General features: G+C 44.4%; 2 protein-coding genes across 5 annotated transcripts; one reads left to right on the top strand and one right to left on the bottom strand.

The window, feature by feature from the left end:
• Positions 1-753: 753 nt before the first annotated feature.
• LOC105905086 (SUZ domain-containing protein 1-like) lies at positions 754-6,722 on the bottom strand. 3 transcript variants are annotated; one of them, XM_031568417.2, is made up of 4 exons: positions 6,616-6,722; positions 4,984-5,033; positions 4,446-4,715; positions 754-2,421 (listed from the first exon to the last, which is right to left on the bottom strand). In XM_031568417.2, the coding sequence occupies exons 1-4, from the start codon at positions 6,634-6,636 to the stop codon at positions 2,310-2,312; spliced, it is 453 nt and encodes a 150-aa protein (XP_031424277.1). In that variant the 5' UTR covers positions 6,637-6,722; the 3' UTR covers positions 754-2,309. The 3 variants fall into 3 exon arrangements, with proteins under 3 accessions (XP_031424277.1, XP_012688524.1, XP_012688531.1); XM_012833070.3 differs by lacking the exon at positions 6,616-6,722 and adding an exon at positions 6,180-6,564; XM_012833077.3 differs by lacking the exon at positions 6,616-6,722 and adding an exon at positions 5,602-6,172.
• Positions 6,723-9,810: 3,088 nt separating this feature from the next.
• Positions 9,811-20,139, top strand: fbxo42 (F-box protein 42). Of its 2 annotated transcripts, none has more exons than XM_012832989.3 (10): positions 9,811-10,001; positions 10,960-11,241; positions 11,489-11,605; positions 12,558-12,692; positions 14,427-14,580; positions 14,771-14,881; positions 15,644-15,740; positions 16,350-16,406; positions 17,163-17,279; positions 18,848-20,139. In XM_012832989.3, exons 2-10 carry the CDS (start codon positions 10,965-10,967, stop codon positions 19,913-19,915), a joined length of 2,133 nt encoding a protein of 710 aa, XP_012688443.2. In that variant the 5' UTR covers positions 9,811-10,001; positions 10,960-10,964; the 3' UTR covers positions 19,916-20,139. The 2 variants fall into 2 exon arrangements, with proteins under 2 accessions (XP_012688443.2, XP_012688451.2); XM_012832997.3 differs by having other exon boundaries at positions 9,811-10,010.
• Positions 20,140-21,775: the final 1,636 nt, after the last annotated feature.

The raw sequence follows: 21,775 nt of genomic DNA, 5'->3' as shown, positions 1-21,775 counted from the left end.
ATCATCTATCCACGATTTGTTCTTATTTTTTAGTAAGTTGATTTTGGGGATTTACTAATGTTTTCTTATTTTTGGTCTTCATTTGGGGGCATAAAATAATCCACGAATACTATATTATCAAATTTAAATTATTATGTATTAAGAGTAATTATAATTATTGGATTATTCAATTTATGGGCTACAGCAATACTATTGGTCCATTGATGCCAATAGGGATCATAAAAACCCTTGGATGTCATTGCGCACATTCAGCTGCTGAATGACTTCCATACTGCTTAGATGCCTTGGCTTGACTGGTGCGACAGACATTCAACACAGCACAACCCCTTCCCCCTAGTGTAAAGAGGGCGTTATCTTTGCTAATAAGTCAGCCACGCACCTCCAATTTAGGATCAAGTAGGATTCATCATTCAGCACACCAGGATAGGAGCAGACTTGATCTTGATGATTAAAATCTGGAGTTGACTTCGCTTATTTTTTCTTAACAGAAAATGGAGAGAAAATATAAGAGAAATCAAACCGAAAGCATGAGGCCCACAGGCCTTAAAGGTCCACTGCACTAGGGTTTTGAATAATTGAGATATCAACCTGCCATCATGAAGGAATATCGTTTCTCTTTATAAAAGATTCTTCAATGTCTACATACAGTTAAGTACTTATGAAAAAAAATGACATTTTAGTCATAATGTGGTTGTACATCTCATCGGATTTAAGAAAAGAAGCAGAACAGTGAAAAAGTAAACTCTACATCAGTGACATTCTCAACAAGCCAACAGTTTTATTCACACATAGGTACTTTGTCAAAGTTTTTATTAAAGGGATTATTTAGAAATTTTACAGGCTTTGTTTTGTGTTCTCCACAAGACATTAGATATGATCGCACAAGCTGTGGGTGAAGACCCAGACAGATTTGTTTGCCACTGGAAACGACCCAGATTATGCAACATCTTTTTTTTTTCCTGAGGACCCCTATATTGAGTGGAAGATGGAGTGAATAGTGGGGAGTGAGGAAAATGGTTGGACAATCTCAGAATCCAGAATTGCTTCATAACTTGTGGAAGAAACAGCCACAGTCTGATGCATGAAACGGAAAGGCCTTAACCAGCTGTTCTATCTCCTGAACCAATATAGCTGAAACCAAATAAGGTTGTATCTGAGCTGAGGGACCTTGTATGCAGATGTTCTGTTCATAGCTAATTTCATTACATTTTCTTTTTGACAAAAGCAACACCTGTATGAGAGGCAGGTCACAAAATGAAGTAAGTCATTGAAACTTGAATAAGGAACCATCTTGAACTGAATCTACAGTAAAATGTGAAAGCCTCTAAACTCCACGTCTTGAATTTCACTATCAAACTGCTAAAGAGCACAGACGTTCATTTTTTTCCAGTGGCTGAAGAAACTATGTTATGAGTACTAATGCTAAGAGCTTTGACGTATCTAAATCAAGCTACCATTCAGAAATAGTCTTTAAGCACAACTGTGACACAAATTAAAAGGCATTTGACAGTATGATCAAACTGAGAAACTCTAAAACTCAAAGCTGTACACATTCTTACTACTGCCGCTCAGACATACAGTGACAAAATCTATAAGCTGCTTTTAAAAAAAATAAAATAAAGACAGTCCAAATACTCAGAGATGGAGGTTATTTTCGCATGGGTAGGAGCAGCCCAGGGGAGAGATGGGCCCATGTTTTTTATGTTTTATCAGTATTATTGCTAATTTGAGCTAACACCTATTGTGAAACTATACTCCTACTCTCTTGCTGGTCCCTTCTTGGGGTCATGTCTGGCTCAATCCACTGACTGTGGTTGGGCCTCCACCTGTTCCATGTCCCAGCGCAGCCACTCTTCCAGCCCAAGCTGGTGCACTCTTGGCCGTTCCCAAAGCACACCGAAGCCCCGACGCAGGGCTGGGAGGTGCTCACCGGGGAGCCATCACAGTGAGCAGAGTCCTGAGGAAGCCGTGGGCGAGTCACAGTGTGGGCTGTGGCAGACACTCCTGACCCTCAGCAGCACAGCAACATGGCCCCACGTCCCAGTGTGGGGGAGTGCCGAGGGTCCACCGGCGGCCAGTTTCAGGAGCATGGTGGCAGGGAGTGGAGGTAAGGGTGAGAATGGAGGGAAGGATCTTTGTGTGACCTTCCCAAGCAATACGTTTCATCTTCATGCTGCTCGCTCCAATTCTGGAAAAGATCACCGTGGTTTTGTGTATTTTTGTTTGTCACCAGCCCATCTGTGTAGATTTGGGCCTCCCCACTGACTCTCTCTGGGTAGTAGACGGACCCCTCTCTCCCCTTCCCCTCTCTATCTACAGTGGTGGAAGCCTTGCGAGCCATCGGGACCTGTTGGTTGGCGGATTGCATGATTGTTAAGCCTGTCTTGTTCTGATGAAGGTGGAGCAGTGACACGCACTGGCCTAAAAGGGAAGGACATACACATAACAGGTTGTTGGAACAATAGGCAATGTTTCTGAGACAATCTTTCTACTGTGACTTATTGGAGATCACAGCGACGGTTAAGTAAATAACAACCAAAATGCAAAGACCTGAGGGCTGTACTACGGAGCGAAGTCACTGGCTTATCCAGGTTACTTCAGAAGTAACTTTGTGGTGCCGAGTTTAAACCCCGATTAACCAGTACCACGAAAAGTGGTTCAGTTTTGCCCAGGGCATGGCAATTGACGTTCTAAACTGCTCTGGGCAGGTTATCTTCGGGTTTAACCGCCCCCTTCGCACACAACCTGAGAAGACGAAATTGACATCGGCGCAGATTGTGAGAGGCTCACTCCGAAGAGCAAGGGTATTAAAAGACCAAAATCCTTTCGCTTATTCCAATGATGTTCTCTACGAAAGATATTCTCATCTGAGGGAATGTTATGTCTTTGGCAGCTGTCAGGGTCAGAATTCTCCAAAACCACTCACCAGAGGTGGCAGGGTGGTAGGCTACTCGCTTAACTGCTGGATGCATTTCTTGTGTTCCCTAGCCATTTCAGCACTCTAAAGATCAAAGACTGTTTCTATGCAAACACAGGTATTTATAAAAGTACATAAGAAGACTTTTTAATATGTTTTATATATTAATATTTTGAATATGCATAGGCTATTTTTCCCCCCAAAGGATTACCGTTAGTAATGCAAACAGTAACTCTGACAGGTAAAGCTTGAATGGGTCTGGCTCCCACTCAAATCCCATTAATGTATCAGGGTGAATGCATCACCTGTCAATTCCTATAATTTTCCAAACTTGCTTACTGCACTGCCGACTACACGAATGGTGTACATTCAGATCCACAGAACATCTCTGGAGCCAGTTAGAATTTCCCTGGAGCCCAGCAGTGCTCTGTATGCAAATAGGAGCAAGAGAAGAGCGGGGAAACTAAAAACAAAATGATGATGGCTCCAATTTGACAACGGTGAACACTCGAGGTACCATGTCTTTCAAGTCCGCTGCGTGGGGACCTTTTGGATTCAGCGTTCAATACGATGACGAGGATAAGAAGAATGTAAACAAAGTACAGTCTGGACGCATTTCTTGGCCACGGTTGGCTACTCGAGTGGAAACAGTTCTAACATGATGCCTCACTTACATCCCCATCTATCCCATGTGTTAATATTTATAGCCAAAGATTTGCAGCCCTATTGGGTGGTTAATGACCGGAATGACAGGATTAGGTCACCTGATGGAAAAATGAACCACGTTACAATGAAATTGAAAACGAATTGACCCAGACAACCTATCTAGCTCTCTCCAATGATAGTTGGACCTCCAGAGCAAGTGAAAGCTACCTCAATGTAGTAGAGACAGAAACCAGGCCTAGTCAGTCATGCTGACATTTTTCTGAATAAAACGTTATATTTGCGTAGAAGCAAAATAAACAGTTTGTTCTTTAAAGGGTGATTTTTGTTTTTGTTTACATATAAAGATACCGAAACCGTACAGTTACCATGGCCCAAAAACTATGATGCATAATGAACCGTAGGCCCTCTGTACCATTGTATCCCTAGTTTCTACCTATTGTTTCTTTTAAACGATTGAACTACTAACGTTACAATCTTGCCTGACGACGACCTGAGGGTCAACATTTTTCATTTAGGCTGTTTTCCTGTTTTCAGTTAATTCAGTACGGCCCTCGGATACGCATTTTAATTCACCAGAAAACATTATCTGCCTGTACGTATATCTTAACATACTATGGAAGGAATTACAGAAGAAGTGGAGAACCATAGGTAAAAAGGATAGTGCCACATAACTAACTCTTGTATCTATAACTTACCTCTCCTTGTACACAACACTATGGTAGTTTCTCCTACTAGCCACGTATACATCAACAACAGCTGATGAATTATGGATTATCCTGTGCTGGTACAACATTTTAAGTCAATTAGATTAATCTAAAACACAGATTTCTTGAGCAGAGATTTTAACTTGCAATCCTCTGACCTGTCGGGGCTTGGTTTGTCTGAAGTAGACTCTTCAGAACTGGCACTACCCAGAATCCTACGACGTGCCTCTGCATACTCTGCCTCTCTCTGGGCCAGGGTCTTCACCGGCACGGCAGGTCGAGCCAGTGCGGCAGCGTTGCCCAAGGAGCCGTTACTGGATGGCCGCTTTAAAATGCGTATCTGAGGTGGAGGGGCAGCAGGCTGCGAGTCGTCCTGGATTACCATGGCTGTCCTCACAGGGGAACCTCCAGAGCCGCCAGAAGACTTCCTGCACAGACAGAACATCCTCCATTTTATATTTAGAAAACTGACTTTTCAGTAATTACATGTTACTTTCCCAGGGCTGTCAAATTATGTTAAATCAAACGTTACATTTAAAAGGTGCAATACGCGATTCAAATCCCATACACATTTTGTCAGATAAACTGTCCGTTCAGTGTTTGCGCTCAAAACCGAATCGCAGACTGCATTCTTAAAGGGATGTCCAAACGATGTCAATGTCACACTTCACTTTTTATTTTAATCGTCATACTCACTTAGCTTTCTCACTAATTTTCAGTTTAGCCTCCAATCTCCTCTCAAATTCCTAAAAGGAGAAAGGAACAGGTTTCAGAGAAATCCAGGAAGGAACCAAGCCAGAAACAATTAGCTAGTTGAATGTAACACAGGAAACCTGAACATTTCCACAGATTAAAAGAAAACAATGTAAGAGCATGTACATTCAATGTATTAATACTTTTGACAGCTATGGTTAATCCAACACTGTGGGTGAAACCCAAATCCTTATAAAGTCTATGGTGACACTCTTTCGGTTGGTGGACTAAACGTCTGTCAGCTATGGTAGCAGACTGGCTAACTTCACTCATGTTTTAAGTCACTAATGGTATGGTACTGCAACTGGGCACGCTTCTTGTTCAGCCGCTTATTCCACCATACGATATATGACCAACTCCTTACAGGACGTAATGCTTTGCTTTGCCATGAATAAACCAAATCTACCATTCAGCGACCGTCCATACTCTATAATAATGATTCTGTGCTAGGTTAGCTAGACTAGCATTTCTTAGTAGAACTCCATTCTCTAAAATAAACTAGTTTTTATAGAAAATCGTGAAACATTGCAAGAGAGTATAAACGATCAAATTTAACGTTACCATTGTACTGGGTTTTGAAGACATCATTGTCATAGGACACAAGAATCACTAACTTCGATAATAATCCACACCATTCACCTATGCATCCTACAGCTAGCTAGTTGCTAGCTACTAGCCAGCATGCTACCTAATGCCAGCTAATGTTTAGCTAACTAAACTAGCCAGTGGTCTAGCCGTTTTCCCTGAACTACCAAATTTGCGAGTAAACTGAGGCTCAGTCATATCATGGTCCTCACCAGCAAGTTCTTGGGAACACTTAAAATAACCCTAACTGACACTGATATCCAATTCTAATTATGGCATGTCGGTCACAGGAACGTTAAACTGTAACGTTACGTTGCTCGCTAAGGCAAGCCACTAGCATGCTGCTAGGCCTTCTTACTGCTATATGGACGTTTCTCCTTTAGAAAGCTTGCATCTTGTTTCCTAGCCATTTAGCTGGCTATTTATCATGTTAGCAAAGAAAACATCAATTCCACCACACTGTCAAATGGCTTGAGACAACCGTTAAGTGAATATTAATACAAATGACTTTATCTAATTTACAGAGGATAGAGTAACGTAATGGTTTGGCTTACACCGCTGTCCGCCGCTTCCTCCCAGTTTTCTGAAACCTCGTCATCTTCCATGTTCTAACTAGCCTCTCCCACCCAGACAAACCACAGATCCAGACGCGCTCTCAGGTCTTCCGGCGACCCAAACTTTACTTAAGAAAGGGGAGCTGCTGCCCTCTACTGTGGCCGACTGGCCGTCGAGGCTACAGACTAGAATAGCGATTGACTAGAATCATAACGCCCTTTCCCAACCAGGCAACTTAAAAACGATAATTAGTCCAATTTTAACTGAAAAAAACATGTTACCGAAATGTTTAACCCCAATATGTTTTCAATTTCAGGTTCAGAATTTCCTCTACCCGGTGAGCAGGAAAAGCTTCCTGCTGAAAACTAGCTGTCTTTCAACACGCAACTACAGTACAAAACTCAGTGTTCTGTCTGGATAACTGTCTTTGCTCACCTCATCCACTTCGTCTGACATGCGCCCACATCACATGCAAATGATGCTAGCCTACTCCAGTTCTCTTTGGGGTCCTTTAAAGTGTAACCCCACACTAAAATATGATTTTTGAGCTGTAAAATATATGATATGACTGAACTGTGATCAAGGACATCAATGCTGGTGTTAATTTATACAAATCGGCATTGTATGGGTTGAAATTGGCTCAACACGCCATCTACTGTTTAAAATCATCCTAAACCTTGACGTATCTATGACCATTTAGTAGCTACATATCCACATAATGAAATGGGCGGCCCATCCTATGGCGTCATTGTGTTAACTCTATGAGAGCACATACAAAATATAAATGAGTTCAGAGACGAGAATCGAGTATAATACGTCATGGATTAAGGCTGCAGAGAGTGATAGGCGAGATTAAAGAGATATGTCTTAAGTGCACGTTTAAAGGTCAACATGCCACTAGACAGTCCCTCCAGGATCTTGCAAGGGTGTGTTGTCCTTGTTGCGGCCAAAGGTATACTCAATTTGCAGGCATTCTCAAAAAATTGCAGTTGAAATTGTGGTGATTCTGAGTTAAATCAAATCTATTGCTGAAATGCCATGACTTTGAGGTTTTTTTTTTTTTGCAGAAATATTGCAATAATAAGAGAACATTGCAACTGCTGGAAATCCTTGAATCTGCTGAATTTGTAAAATACAAGATTGCAAAATCAGAATCGTGTCTATTGGCCAAGTACATTTACACATACAAGGAATTTGACTCCGGGTTTAGTGGCTCTCAATGTACTTACACTGAAATATACAGTATAACACAACAGTTTAGTAGTCAACTGTTCATTGGAGGGACGGCAAGGGGGAAGAACCTGTTCCTGTGTCTGGTGGTTTTGGTGTACAGAGTTCTGTAGCGCCTGCCAGAGGGGAGGAGTTGGAACAGATTATATCCAGGGTGTGAGAGGTCTGCAATGATTTTCCCTGCCCGTTTCCTGGCAAAACTGGATCAGCAGGGAAGGACTGACTAGAAGTCAGAAGTGCAACGCAAACAGCTGCCATTAAGGACATTAAGGAGTATTTGTCTAAAACTAGTGAACTACTAGGTAGTTAGCAGCCTGCAGACGTGCAAACAAGCAACAGCACAGTTGCCGGTTTTACGAACCAACATATTTCACTAACTGCTGCAGCCTTTCCATCTAATCCACTTGCAGAAGTCCTCTACGTACAGCTGCATATTCCTACCAACCTGCTATGCTATGATTAGGATACATGATACGTCTTATATACATATTTTGTGTGAGTCTGTTTCCCAGTGATGCTCTGCTCCATAGTGCACTTGTGTTAAAACAGTGACCTAATGTAACATGCGTTGTGCAGACGAGGACAGTCCCGCACCAGACTGGGCAACCTTGGGCATGGGAGGCGGGCGTGCCAGTGAGGAGGCTAAAACCCATGGTGCTCCCGTTGGTCGCTAGTATGTCTCTTAACGTGTCAGGGAGTGACAGCACTGTATTCGCTGGCTGCCGTTACACTTGTGAGCACTGTACACGCACCAAGCTGTTCTACAACCAGTACTCTGCATGCTGGTTACTCTGTCCATTTCCATCCACTATCAATCTTGTATGTACCCTTGAATATATTATCCTCCTACCCCATCTTCTGTCTCTCTACCTGGCCAGCCCTAAGCAGATGGGTCCCCCCTTATGAGCTGGGTTCATGAGCAGGGTCCTGCTCAAGGCTTTTTCCTGTTAAAAGGGAGGGTTTGCTCTAGGGAGTTCAGGCTCTTGGCTCTGTAAAGCGCACTGAGACAATTTCAATTCTTTCAATTGTAGTTACAATTGTACACATTTTTATAGAATAGGTTTTACAGCACAACTCGGCCAAATATATAAGTGAAAAACGTTGATTCGTAAACTAGCTGGCAACTGTGGTGTTGCAGGTTTGCACATCTGCTGTCTGTTAGCTATCTAGCCTGCTGGTTTTAGGCAATACTCCTTAATGCCTCTTTAAAAAGATTATTTTAACACGGTTACTCATTCAATATTTCCCCTTGGATTTTTTTCAGCAGCAGTGTGGTTGTGCACACGGACATTAACCTGCCTACACTGACTAATGGTGCACTGCCACAAAAAATATCTGCTGGTTTGGGTTATAGGTTATGTTATGTTTTCATATGGGGATGTGAATGTGATACTGGAAAGTCTATCATTTTTGCATCAACCCAAACTGAACTGTTGATTTATTTCAGGCCTACAACATCAATGTCTCAGCCCCTTAGCCACCTTTTAGCATTTTTCTAAATTATGCTGGAGTTAGGCTCAGAGCTGGAGGTGAAGTTACACTTTAAATAGTTACTACTTGACCCTACCAGGGGGGTGTTCCAAGTACTTGGTTTAGTGACAAACCTACGAAAGTTAACTCAGAGTAAGTGGTAAACCTCCTAATAGAAGAGCCCAATGGCTTCCTTCTCCTTGCAAAACAAAGCCATAGGGCTTTTCTGTTAGGAGGTGTAGCACTTACTTTGCGTTAACTTAGCCATGTTTGTCACTAAACCACATACCTAGAATACCCTCCACACAACATTGTTTTCTGTTGATGTTCTTCCTTTGGTTAGCCAACCATACCATTTTCCTTTTAGTTGGTGTGAAGACAGTGAGGAGCACCACATCAGCTTCTGGTGGTGGTGGTATCCTACTGTAAAAATGAATGAAGGCCATTCGTCATATGTAAATGTTTAGGATTTGTATTAATAATGAAGAACAACCACAGCATTAGAAACATGCCTTCTGACTATGAGAATAACACTTGGATCTGACATCTACGGTAGGCCATTTTTAAGCTTTAACAATTAACCATATTTTCCTCATATGGAAAGCATTTAATTCTAAGCAGCTATTTGTAATGCTTACATGCGTTTAATGCTAATGGTTGTAGCCTTTTTAGCCTTCGTGATGACACCAACGACAAAAATATCGTTCTTCGTGGACTACAAAAGACAAACTAGCCTGCTTTAGGCTCTAGGGACAACCTATGTCAAATGCAAATTACATATATATGTTAAATTATATTTCAGCACAGCACACTCTTGGAAAATGCTCTTAAAAGCCTGCAACCTAATTCTTTACTTGGTCTCGTTTCCTCACAGGACTGTCTCAGATGAGTTGAGTGGAAGGTATTTCAGGTTTTTATGATGGCCTTCGTCAACATCTTTTCATGACGCCCTAGCTGAAGCTTTTTGCGTGCGCGTTCACGAGTCCTCGCGGAAGCTGCTGCCAGTGGGGAAGATGGCGAATGTTTTGAGATTGGTGATTTACTACTGTAGCTGATAAAGGGAACTACCATAGAACGGGTTACACACGTAAACAGAAGGAGGGACAGAGAGTACTACAGTGGTAAGTACGGTGAGTCAAATTAACAGAAATCCTCAAACTATGTGTAGAAAAATAGGTGTCCATCTTGATTAGTAAGCCTTCGTTAGCCTGTGCAGCATGCTAGCTAGCGTATAGCTCAGTTTTAACAAGCTAGCTTTCGGCCTTATTTAACCGGCAGATTGGTAACTAGCAAGCTAATGTTGGACATCCCAAAGCCTTGTGCTGTGTATGCTGTCCAATACACCTATAATAATTGAAGCTATTTATGCTAGGATACATTATCGTAATACCTGATGATGGAATCATGTGCAGTACACAACGACAACAGCAACTCCTAAAATTGTCCCTGGCCCAGCTATCGTTAGCTGGCTCACGTTAGCTGATTTTGTTAGCTAAATAACCAGTTGCCGTCAACATACTTCAAGTCAGGCGAATTGTTAAAGGGTTTTTGGTGAAGCTGTGAACTCTTATGAGGGAATAGCTAACTTAACTCATGCAGTTTAAGATCTAATTTCTTTAGGTGTGCCTATATCATTCTAGTTAACCATGCCTGACAAGCAAAGGTTGGCTAACTTGGTTGTGTAGCTAGATAAGGGTAGCCTCTTGATTTCAATCAATCTATTTAAAAAATGTGATACATGTTGGCTAAGTATGGCTAACGTTAAGCAGCGAGTACCTATTTCTCGAATATGCAATGAGGGCCAAATTCTGGTTCTGCTGTAACGATTTACGCCAATGTCATAATACTCTAAACAAGGTTCACAACATTTCCGTCTGATTTCCCCTTTCCAGCTTGTAAAAAGACATGAGCAGTCTTAATAGATATTCGTTTGCGGCTTTCCTCATATTTTAGGCCTTATTCAAATTGTATTTATAATAGGCCTTATTCAAATTGTGATATTATCTCGATCTGATCTGAAGCAATTGAGTATTGATTTGAGTAATTGTAATAGTATTCCTATTTGTTTCATTTTATCAGGCAGTATGTCCCGCTCTTCAGACAGCGAGGATGGCTGCTTTGTTGCCATGGATACAGAAGATGGTGGGGTGGGGTCAGGGGACCCGAGTGTGGGCATGAAGGTGGGGGTAAGCACAGAGGAGCAGAACGGGCAGAGGATGAGCCGGGACGAGCCAAGGAGTCAGAGAGCCATGGTGGAGCTTCCAGAAGAAGTGCTGGAGTACATCCTCTCCTTTCTTTCACCATATCAGGAACACAAGACAGCAGCCCTGGTCTGTAAACAGTGGTATCGCCTCATCAAAGGTGAGTACACTCTAAATGAAGGAACATTCTTTGGAAAGTGCTCATGATGGTCATTTGTGTTTATGCTGCTGTTAGCTTTGCATGTGGTACTTTCTACTCTCTGTTGTGTTAGGTGCAGTTGCATGAGGCCCTCTTTTTTGTCAGCCTGAATGTAAATGCTGGTTTGGGCTGAGCTCCTTGGCCAGTTTGTTAGTGTGTGTGGTGCAATCAAAAGTGCTGCATTGACACCTTCCCTCAATCTCTCCAGGTGTAGCATATCAATGTTACCATGGTTTCTTGAGGGCTGTCCAGGAGGGGAACATTCAGTGGGAGAGTCGCACTTACCCATATCCTGGGACGCCAATCACCCAGCGGTTCTCACACAGTCAGTACACATCCTTTTCTATGGTCACCCTGTTTCCCATCTGTCTGGGATTCCCCCCTCCTTTCGCTCTAGTGTCCATTTCACAGGAATGTTTCAGATGCTGTACTAATCTAATGAAAATGAGTCATCTCAGCAGTCGTTCCTTTTTATCTTGTGCTCTTCAAATACACAAATTCCACACATGTACTGGGAAGAATTGGTTTTGGTTTAAATTCCTGTTTGTTAGGTCTTTTCTTCTCATTCTAGGTTTTTTTTCTGTTAAAGTTATTGCTTAAAAAAAAAGCTTAATTTCAGGTCAATACAATATCTTACAAAGTAAGCATGCAGCGCTAATTTAGTGGCCTTATGCATTGGCATCTGTTTGAGAACGATGCCGCACCTCTGCTTTGTCAGTGAATTTGAAGTAGCAGGATCAATTCCTTGGCTGCGTTCACACCAGCTTGTTAGCAGGAAGTGCTAATTGACAGGAGAGCAGGTCTGTGTGAATGAGGCTGTATTGTCATTCAAGTCTCACATTGTCAATGTAGCACCTTCTAGTCCTTCTAAAGTAGTGTAATGGCAGTTTTTGATGATTCCTCAAAAGTATGTCTTATGACCTCTATTAGCTAAGCTTATCGAACATTTCAGATATTGTGAGAGAGATGTTAGCTTCTGAAATTTCTGATAGAACGTCTGTCTACCAATGAGAAGCTCAGAGAAGATATACAACTATACAAATGTATAGTTTCTTTATAGTTAGAGAATGATCGTCGCACAACAGTTCCAGAAATGCTGCCTTGAGAGGTACAGGGGGAAAGTGTGTAAGCAGGAGTGGAGAGGCTTGATTTTTGATCTCTCTTGTTTAGCTGGTCTTGCTTATTTAGTTTCAAGAAAGTTGCACTGTGATTTTTGGAACCTTTTAAAGTGTCGCCTGTTCAATGAAACTAATGAGAACTTTTTGTGTCTTTTGTAGGTGCGTGCTATTATGATTCCAACCAGTCCATGTATGTGTTTGGCGGCTGCACTCAGAGTAGCTGCAATGCTGCCTTCAATGACTTGTGGAGGCTTGACCTCAACAGCAAGGAGTGGATCCGCCCTTTGGCTTCAGGTACATGCTTGTTACCAGTCTCTATGTACAGTTGTAGCCATCAACTGTTGAGGCAACAGTCTATTGAGTATTTTTTACATTCGGTACAAACTTATATTAAAATCAAGACTTGCTGTAATTTATGACCTCTGAGCAGTGAGGTAAAAGCATTGATTGTGCAATGAGTTTGCAAACAACATGTAAGACAGGAATACGTCTTAAAGCCTTTACCACAGAGGGCCAAAAGGTGATGTCAGAAACTAGTGATCTCCGGTAATGAATGTTCAAGTGTTTGCAGAACAAAGATGATCTGGGAGGATGGCAGCTTTTTAGGACTTGCATTTGAATAGTGAGTGTACATTTTAAGACAACATGGGAAGGCTTCGCTGCTTCCTGGCATAGCCCTGAGTCAGATTCATGTGTCATGGGACAGGTTTTGAGTTCTGTTAGAGATATGGCCTCTGTAGGTAAGGTATCACAAAAAAAATCGATTCAGTGCAGCATAGCAATATTTTTCAGCACAATATTATGCTGATACAGCAGCGCCAAGTATCTCAATATTTATTTATTGAGTGTTATGATTTCACTCCTACTCTGATAGCATTGCTTCTGAAGTCCACAAAATGGCACTCTACCTCGTTCTTCTCTTATGTCACCGTGGAAGTGGTAAGGAAATCAGAGACTCCCGGTACTCGAAATGTAATAGATGGGAGAAATAAATGGCAATGTATTGCAGAATCGAATCGTAATACTTACTGTATCGTAAAATGTAGAGAATCTGAATAATATCGTATCATGGGCCAAATATCGTGATGGTATCCTAACGTTGCCTCCATGGCAATTCCCACCCCTAGGTATGACACTTCCAGGCTGCCATGTCATTAGGTTTGAAAGGGCCCAGACACTGACACCACTTGCTTTAATTAAGTGCAGTTCAGATGCTATTAAAATATTCACAAACAGATGAGTTTAAGTGGCTGTAGATTATCGAACTGCAAAGACATTGGGGTTGGTCTGTAAACATGACTTCAGAGTTGTCGGAGAGAAAATGTGGTATGTGAAAGGCTATAAATAGATGCTAGCTATTTAACTTATAGTTGTTTTATGACCTGTGGGCACTTTGATACAGATGTGCTGATATTTCTAGTGTTCCAACCAGCTGAAAATATTTCATGTTACACATTACATACAAAACTGAAGTGAATGGCCCACACAACCATTGTTACCGTGCTAAACATTTTCAGATTTTTTTGCTTGACTGACGGGCACAAATACCCAAATATCTCGCAGTGTTAATGAAAGTGAACAATATTTTGTGGATCCGCCCGTGGTTCAGATCAACTCCAGAATGGAATGGGTTCTTCCCCGGCCCATGCTACCTCCCTCCCCCAGAGTTTTCCTGAAAATCGCCCCTTGTACTTTTTGCGTAACCCTGCTGTCAGACAGACAAGCAAACAGTGCCGAAAACTGAACCCCCTTGGCGGAGATCAGTGCAGTCATTTTCAATCATAATTATTGTGCTTACACAAAGCTCTACATGTAAGCACTGATGGTGACTCGGACTTATAGACTCAATCTTACACGCCTTACGGAGACGTGTGCCTAAAGAAAGAGGCCATAGAAACCACTGTCTGATGCCAGGGCACTGTCTGTTAACCCTCTTCGACCCCACTCACCACTGTCTGGTGCGTAAGTGCCTTGTGTTTTGTCTTTACTTAAGTGCATGACTCCATTATGCCCCTCTCCCCTCTGCAGGCTCCTACCCCTCACCCAAAGCAGGGGCCACGCTGGTGATGTACAAGGACCTCCTGGTGCTGTTTGGGGGCTGGACACGGCCCAGCCCGTACCCCTTGCACCAACCCGAAAGGTTTTTTGATGAGATCCACACATACTCTCCCTCCAAAAACTGGTGGGTAAAAACCTCATCACAGGAAAGAGTTTGTTATGACTGTTTCATTTGATTTAGTTTGCTGCTTAGCTCTTCCTTCTCTTCCTCTTGCCATACATTTCTCTCTTCTTTCTGACCCCCATCTCCCACTATTCTCTCTCTCTCTCCTCATGTTTCACATTTTAACTGCGTTCCATCCCCACTCGTCCAGGTGGAACTGCATAGTGACGACCCATGGCCCCCCTCCCATGGCTGGGCACTCTTCATCAGTCATTGGCAGCACCATGGTGGTGTTTGGAGGCTCTCTGGGCGCGCGGCAGATGTACGTAAGACCCTGACTCCACCTGAGTCCGGACCCCACACACCATTTACTAACTTGAGACAAGATGTCTACATGGCAGAAAGAAGCAGTTGCTTCTCGTGTGAAAAGAAAGACCCTGGATGTCTGATTCAGAGCTGATATGTTAGCGGTTTATTTCTTTGATTGAATAGGTATATCTTCAGTGTGTGTGTGTTATAAATATTAGTGCACTTGTTTCTGTGTTCGTTTGTCAAAGTAGAGTAAATATAGCCTCCTAAGAGCAGCGGTGATCCATATATTTTGATCTGAAAGTCTTTTGTTCTTAAGAGGGCTGAGATTGAAAGGTACTACTTCCTCATTGGTTCTAAGAATAACTGAGTATGATAAATCATGAAATTAGAAGCAAGTAGTCTACATGTTTTTACAATAGTTTCTTTACCAACAAGAAGTACGGTACCAGGGTAGAATGTACAAAGACAAATGAATGTTGCTCTGACTTGTTTTAATTTCTTGAAGCTACATTTCTGTTGTTATGGACAATATAACAGCCTGTTACAGGATTTCAGACACACCCTAAAACAGTGACAAGTGACATTTGGGTTATCTGGATACGTTACAAGTTTGACATTGAAATGCTGGGGAAATGTGAACGCTCAAGTGACCTTTTGAGGAGTCCTGCTTGGGAGTTGTATCAGTTTCAGTGTCAGTTTTTCCATGCTTCCCTTCCAGTTGCCCTGTGCCACTGAGTAAAATCTACTGTCAAATGTTCTCTGGGTTTTGCAGGAGTAATGATGTGTGGATTCTGGATCTGGAGCAGTGGTCCTGGTCCAAGCCCAACATCACGGGCACCTGCCCTCACCCCCGGGGCGGCCAGTCACAGGTGAGGGGTCAGGGGTCAGCGGTCAGGGATCTGGACAACTTCTACCCTACACAGCCTTCAGTGCCACACAGCCTTCAGTGCCACACAGCCTTCAGTGCCACACAGCCTTCAGTGCCACATACACGCTACCATCTCATCCAGTGCCACACAGCCTTCAGTGCCACACAGCCTTCAGTGCCACATACACGCTACCATCTCATCCAGTGGCACACAGCCTTCAGTGCCACATACACGCTACCATCTCATCCATGGCCACACAGCCTTCAGTGCCACATACACGCTACCATCTCATCCATGGCCACACAGCCTTCAGTGCCACATACACGCTACCATCTCATCCATTGCCTGACCGACTGATCTCTGCTGTAGAAAGAATCATTTTTTTTAAAAACAATGTTAAAGTTAGCTTTGAACAGTGCTACGGTCTGCGACTGAGATTGAAACTAGAAATAAAACATGCGAAGGCTTACATGAGTAGATTCACTTTGCTTTGCTTGCTACTTGCTGTAACCCAACAGAAATGTAATTGGTTTCGTTCCCCTCCCCCTCCCCATGTCCTGCCTTCTAATATGTGCTGCCTTGCTGACCTACCCATTTTTCCTTCCACAGATTGTGATTGACAACGAGACATTGCTGATCCTAGGAGGATGTGGTGGTCCTAATGCTGTGAGTACAGTCTGATCATTCTGTGCCGTTGTCACCATTGGCCTGTCAAGGGTTTGTTCTTTGTTGACTCACACTGCGTTGACTGTGTCCTGTTCTTTCTGTACGTCTCTGTTGCTGTTCTTGTTTGTCTCCCATCTTCTTTATCAAATGATTGTTTCTCCTGTGGCCGTGCATATAGTACTTTGCCAAATAACTGCCGAGTTGTTGATAAGTGTGTCTTTGAGATCAGAGTCGCATGTGTAATGAGGTCAGCCAGATAACAAGATCTGCTGTTCTAGGGAGATATTCCCAACAAAACCTTAAGATCCAGATACCCTAGTGTTTCTCCTAGTACGTACTGATAAAATATAAGATATACCATTACATGCTCAGGAGGTGTGGTGATTGAAAGTTAAATACATGGACAGTGTAAGGTCACTTGAAACGGCATTTTACCAAACAGGTGGATCTCTTGGATGTTACTTCAGTGTTTCAAAATCTAAGGAGCTCTTATTGTGTGATGTGTTTCCTGTATGTGACTTGACTACAATGGAAGTATTCTTAACAGTGAGAACAATCTCTCTCTCTTTCTTTCTCTCTCTCTCCTGTCTCTCTCTCTCTCCTGTCTCCCTCTCTCTCTCTCTCTCTCTCTCTCCTGTCTCCCCCTCTCTCTCTCTCCTGTCTCCCTCTCTCTCTCTCTCTCTCTCTCTCTCTCTCTCTCTCTCTCTCTCTCTCTCTCTCTCTCTCTCTCTCCCCTGTCTCCCCTGTCTCCCCCAGCTGCTGAAGGATGCCTGGCTGCTGCACATGGGCGGCTCCGCCTGGACCTGGCAGCAACTCCGTGTGGAGAATGAAGAGCACGGCGCCCCTGAGCTGTGGTGCCATCCAGCCTGCAGGGTGAGGCTCATTGCTCATCGGGCAGAATCTCCTCTCTTTTACCCTCTCAAACCACAGCTATGCTTGACTGTTTGGCCGTTGCGTGAGCGAACTGTGACGTCAACGCGGCTCCATAACCTTTTATACCTTCGTTAGAGGTGCATTTGACCCGCAGCACTCTTTTCCTAAAAGATACGTGTCGGTTCCAAGGAAATGACCATCTACACCGATAGATAGCGTAATATCTGAACAGTCTCTGGTTCAGCTCAGCACCAATGGTCACTGACCGAGACAAGAGATGCGGTTTCTATATTGCCAGATCTCACGAGAGTGTGTTGCTGAGACAGAGACAGGTTAAAGCAATTTGGAGTGCGTATATAAATGACCCACTTACCATTTTGATGGATTTTTGCCGTCAATGCATTTTGTTTGGTGTATCCGTCACCTGTTTTGTTCGAGCAAAAGGTTCCTTGGTCTGATCCCTTCGTGTTTGGTACAGCTATTCACTTCTTCAAGAGCTCGGAATGTGAAGGAAAATTAGGGTTTTGCCAGTGGGAGAGCTTTTTAGGGGTATGCAAGCCATAAACAAATTACACATACCGTCATCAGGGACCTGAATTCTTCTCCTGGATTAGACAATTTTTCAAATTTGTGTTTTGCAAAGGTATGTAAAGGCCTAAAAAGCAACTAATTTCTTTGGCAGCGTAGAGCAGGGGTTTTCAACCAGGGGTCCGTGGCGGCATTGCAGGGGGTGCGCGACATGAGCCTATATTGATTTCAACACATTTCCAGATTTCCAGAAAAATATCGAAGAAATTACACTGACAAGTGCTACAGGCGGAATATGTGCGAAGGGGGAGGGTAGTGGTGACGGTGGCTAGTGATCTACCCTGATAACTGCCCATATTTAAGTGTTATAGGCAGAATATCTGTGCAGGGGGAGGGGGCGTGGTGGTGGCTAGCGATGTACCCTGATAATTTCACATATTTATTTGTAATAGGCAGAATATCTGTGCGGGAGGAGGGGGCGTGGCGGCGGTTACAAACACGCACGCACGCGCTTGCAGGCACATCAGTGGGCCGCAAATTACTTTCTATTCAGAATGGTGGTCCCTGGGACAAAACCAGTTGAAAACCCCTGGCGTAGAGGATGCCTCCTATACTTTTCAAATTAGTGCCAATGAGCAGGGACACAAATGCCAGAAGTTAGCAAAGCAAGTGTTTGTTCATCTTGTAGCTGTCCGTGTTGTTTATGAGCCAGCAGCACCACGGATGCCAGGTTACAAAAGTTGGGCGGTGTACTACTAGCCGGAATGACACAAAAGCGCACCAATTGCCAGCCGAGATGACGTAGCATTTGGCGCGCGCCAGGAACAGCAACCGCTAGCATAAATTCCCTCTCATCCTCACACTCGCACACATTTGTTTTGCTCTTTCCTCTCCTCTCCTCCCTTCCCCTCTCTCCGTCTTGCTCCATCTGTCCCTGCTTTGGTCTTTCTCCAACTTCTCCACCTTTTTACTTCCTTTGACTGCGCCCTGTGCTGCTCTCCTTCCCCCTCTCACTAGTCTCTCTCCTTCTCTCCCTGTAGGTGGGTCAGTGTGTGGTGGTCTTCTCTCAGGCCCCCTCCGGTCGCGCTCCCCTGAGCCCCAGCCTGAACTCTCGGCCTTCTCCCATCAGTGCCAGCCCTGCTCCGCTGGGGCCCGAGCCCCCGTCACTGCGCTCCCACTCTCCGGTGCGGAGCGGGGCCGCCGGAGTGGTGCTGGGCGCCGTCGAGGAGGCCCCCTGCGTGAACGGCCGCTGGGGCACGCTGCGCCCGCGGCCCTCCCAGCGCTCCGGTGCCCGCGAGGGCAGCCCGTCGTCCTCCTCCTCCTCCCCACAGCAGCCTTCCCCTTCTCAAGGCCCCGACAGCCCCCCGATGCCGCCGCTGCTCAACGGCTCCTCTCCCTCGCCCCACACCAGTCCTGCCCAGGCGGCCTCGCCCCCCTCACGGCCTCATGCCCACTCTCACCCCCATGCCCATGCACCCGCGGACTATGGCTGGGATTTGCCCCCTCCCTCCTCCTTGTCCTCTGCCCCCGAGGCTCTCAGCACCAATGGCCTGCACACACCGCCTCCCACTGCCTCTCCTCACACCCCCCCTGGGGCCGTCTCCCCCGCCGCCCTGCGCCGGAGCCTGGAGGCCGTCAAAGCTCTGTCGTCTTCCTCCTCAACCCCGCCCTCCTCCTCCTCCTCCTCCTCCTCGGCAGCGGCAGCAGGAGGTGGAGCCTTAGCCAGCCCGCCCCCCTCCTCCAGTCCGCCGCAGGCTCCACCCACTGACGGACACTCCATCCCACCAATTGCCAGGCGGCAGTTGGGCCACCATCCACCCCAGAGCCTGAACGTGGGGAAGCCTCTGTACCAGTCGCTCAACTGCAAACCCATGCAGATGTACGTGCTGGATGTGTCTCGTGCCAAGAGCGTGGGAGTGGTGTCCTGGCGTGTGTACGGCAGCGGTGGGGCTCCGGCCGCTGTCACCGGGCCGCCCGAGACCAGTCTGCACACGGTGGTGCAGGGCCGCGGCGAACTCATCATCTTTGGCGGCCTCATGGACAAGAAACAGAACGTCAAATATTATCCCAAAACCAACGCCTTGTACTTTGTGCGCGCCAAAAGGTAGTGTAGTGTAGCAGGGCAGAAGACAGAAGAACAGACTGACACTAACGTGTATCTGTGGGTTTAAGAGGGTGTAAAGAAAAAAGAACAATGGATTCCACAACTAAATGAAAGAGAGAAGGTGGGGGGGAGGGGAGGGGGGGGTTCTCTCCGTTCAGCCCGGCAAGGGAATTAAAACTGGCCTTTACTTGGAGAGGGGGAAATAAAAAGAAGAAATGTGTCACTAAACCCTGTTGTTCAACTCTTTTCCTCCACTGTTAACCTCTAACAGACAACTCCGTTTGCTCAACCTGTTTGCTCAGCAGTATCAAGATTTCAACACATTTAAAGGACACTCACAAAAGAAAGACCTTGCTTCTGAAGTGATTGGTGTTCGAATCATTTTCCTGACCCCCTCGTGTGTGTGTGTGTGTGTGTGTGTGTGTGTGTGTGTGTGTGTTTGTGTGTGTGCATGCATGTGTTGCTGTCTGTGTCTGTGTGAGGGAAGGCTGAGTTATTTGCGAAAGTGCTCAGTTTCTAGTGTATAACAGTGTGTGTGTGTGTGTGTGTGTGTGTGTATGTGTGTCCTGTCGTTCTATGTACAAACGTTTGACGGAGAGGGGGGATGAAGATCAAATGAAAGAACAGCAGTGGACTACTACCTTGCTTTTTTATCACTTTCAATCTGCATTGTTTACATTGAACACTGTGTGTGTGTGTGTGTGTGTGTGTGTGTGTGTGTGTGTGTGTGTGTGTGTGTGTGTGTGTGTGTGTGTGTGTGTGTGTGTGTGTGTGTGTGTGTGTGTGTGTGTGTGAAAGGAAGATTTTTCTGTGACGTGTGTGTGTGTGCGTGCGTGTGTAAAAGCAGTGTGTGGTGTTTGGGAAGGGGTGGATGAGGGGTGTTGCAGTGAACTGTAAGCAAAGTCAAATAATAAAGGCCTCCATGTCTTAACTGTATTTTTGACTGATCATAAGTGAGGAGAATTAGTGAAATCCTTAAAGAGAATCGTCTTGTCAAGTTGTTGGCATCTGCTTTTAAGGTCCTTTAGCCTAAGCCATCTCCTTCACTGGCTTTAGATAAGACTGTCGTTAAAAAGCACTGCATTGTAGCGACAGCCGAAACGGTAAACACAAGCTAAAGATAATTTGATGCGTATGTCTAGTTTTTTTTTTCTTTTTTCATTTAAACATATTCGTTTATGACGTGTAAAGTGGAGTCATACAACATGCCTACACACGCTTTCATGTTCGTAAACATTCTTGATCAGTTCTTGCTAATTTCTTGTTTGTCCGCCTGGACAATAAAAACTGATATAATATTTCTCATGTAGTAGGCCTACTTCGTATGGTCTACAGTGCCCTCCACAATTATTGGCACCCCTAGTGAATATGAGCAAAACAGGCTATAAAAAAATATGTCTTTGCTGTTTATCCTCTTGGTCTTTCACTCTTTCACTATTCACAAAAATCTTACCTTTTCATTGAAGTAAAACTATAGAAAGAAAAAAAAACTGTTGACATTAAATAAATATTTTTCCCCAAAACATGTGTGCCACAATTATTGGCACCCCTTAATTTAATGTTTTGTGCAGCCTCCCTTTGCCAAGATAACAGCTCTGAGTCTTCTCCTATAATGCATGATGAGGTTGGTGAACAGATGGCACGGGATCTGAGACCATTCCTACATTCAGTATCTCTCCAGATCCTTCAGATTCTGAGGTCAACGTTTGTAGACTCGGCTTCAGCTCATCCCACAGATTTTCTATGGGGTTTAGGTCGGGGGACTGTGATGGCCATGGCAAAACCTTTATTCTGCGGTCGGTGAACCATTTTTGTGTTGATTTTGAGGTGTGCTTCGGATCATTGACCTGCTGGAAGGTCCAAC

The sequence above is a fragment of the Clupea harengus genome, chromosome 5, assembly GCF_900700415.2.
Source record: "Clupea harengus chromosome 5, Ch_v2.0.2, whole genome shotgun sequence".
Classification (NCBI taxonomy): Eukaryota; Metazoa; Chordata; class Actinopteri; order Clupeiformes; family Clupeidae; genus Clupea; species Clupea harengus.
This window is presented reverse-complemented; position numbering and strand designations above follow the sequence as displayed.

Excerpts from the sequence above, each read along its gene's own strand:
- LOC105905086 (XM_012833070.3), bottom strand. The coding sequence starts at position 6,230 with ATGGAAGATGACGAGGTTTCAGAAAACTGGGAGGAAGCGGCGGACAGC. Across the intron at positions 5,034-6,179 it reads AGGAAGCGGCGGACAGCGGT|GAATTTGAGAGGAGATTGGA; the intron begins GTAAGCCAAACC and ends TTCTCCTTTTAG. Across the intron at positions 4,716-4,983 it reads AAAATTAGTGAGAAAGCTAA|GAAGTCTTCTGGCGGCTCTG; the intron begins GTGAGTATGACG and ends CTGTCTGTGCAG.
- fbxo42 (XM_012832989.3), top strand. The coding sequence starts at position 10,965 with ATGTCCCGCTCTTCAGACAGCGAGGATGGCTGCTTTGTTGCCATGGAT. Across the intron at positions 11,606-12,557 it reads CACCCAGCGGTTCTCACACA|GTGCGTGCTATTATGATTCC; the intron begins GTCAGTACACAT and ends TGTCTTTTGTAG. Across the intron at positions 17,280-18,847 it reads GGTGCCATCCAGCCTGCAGG|GTGGGTCAGTGTGTGGTGGT; the intron begins GTGAGGCTCATT and ends CTCTCCCTGTAG.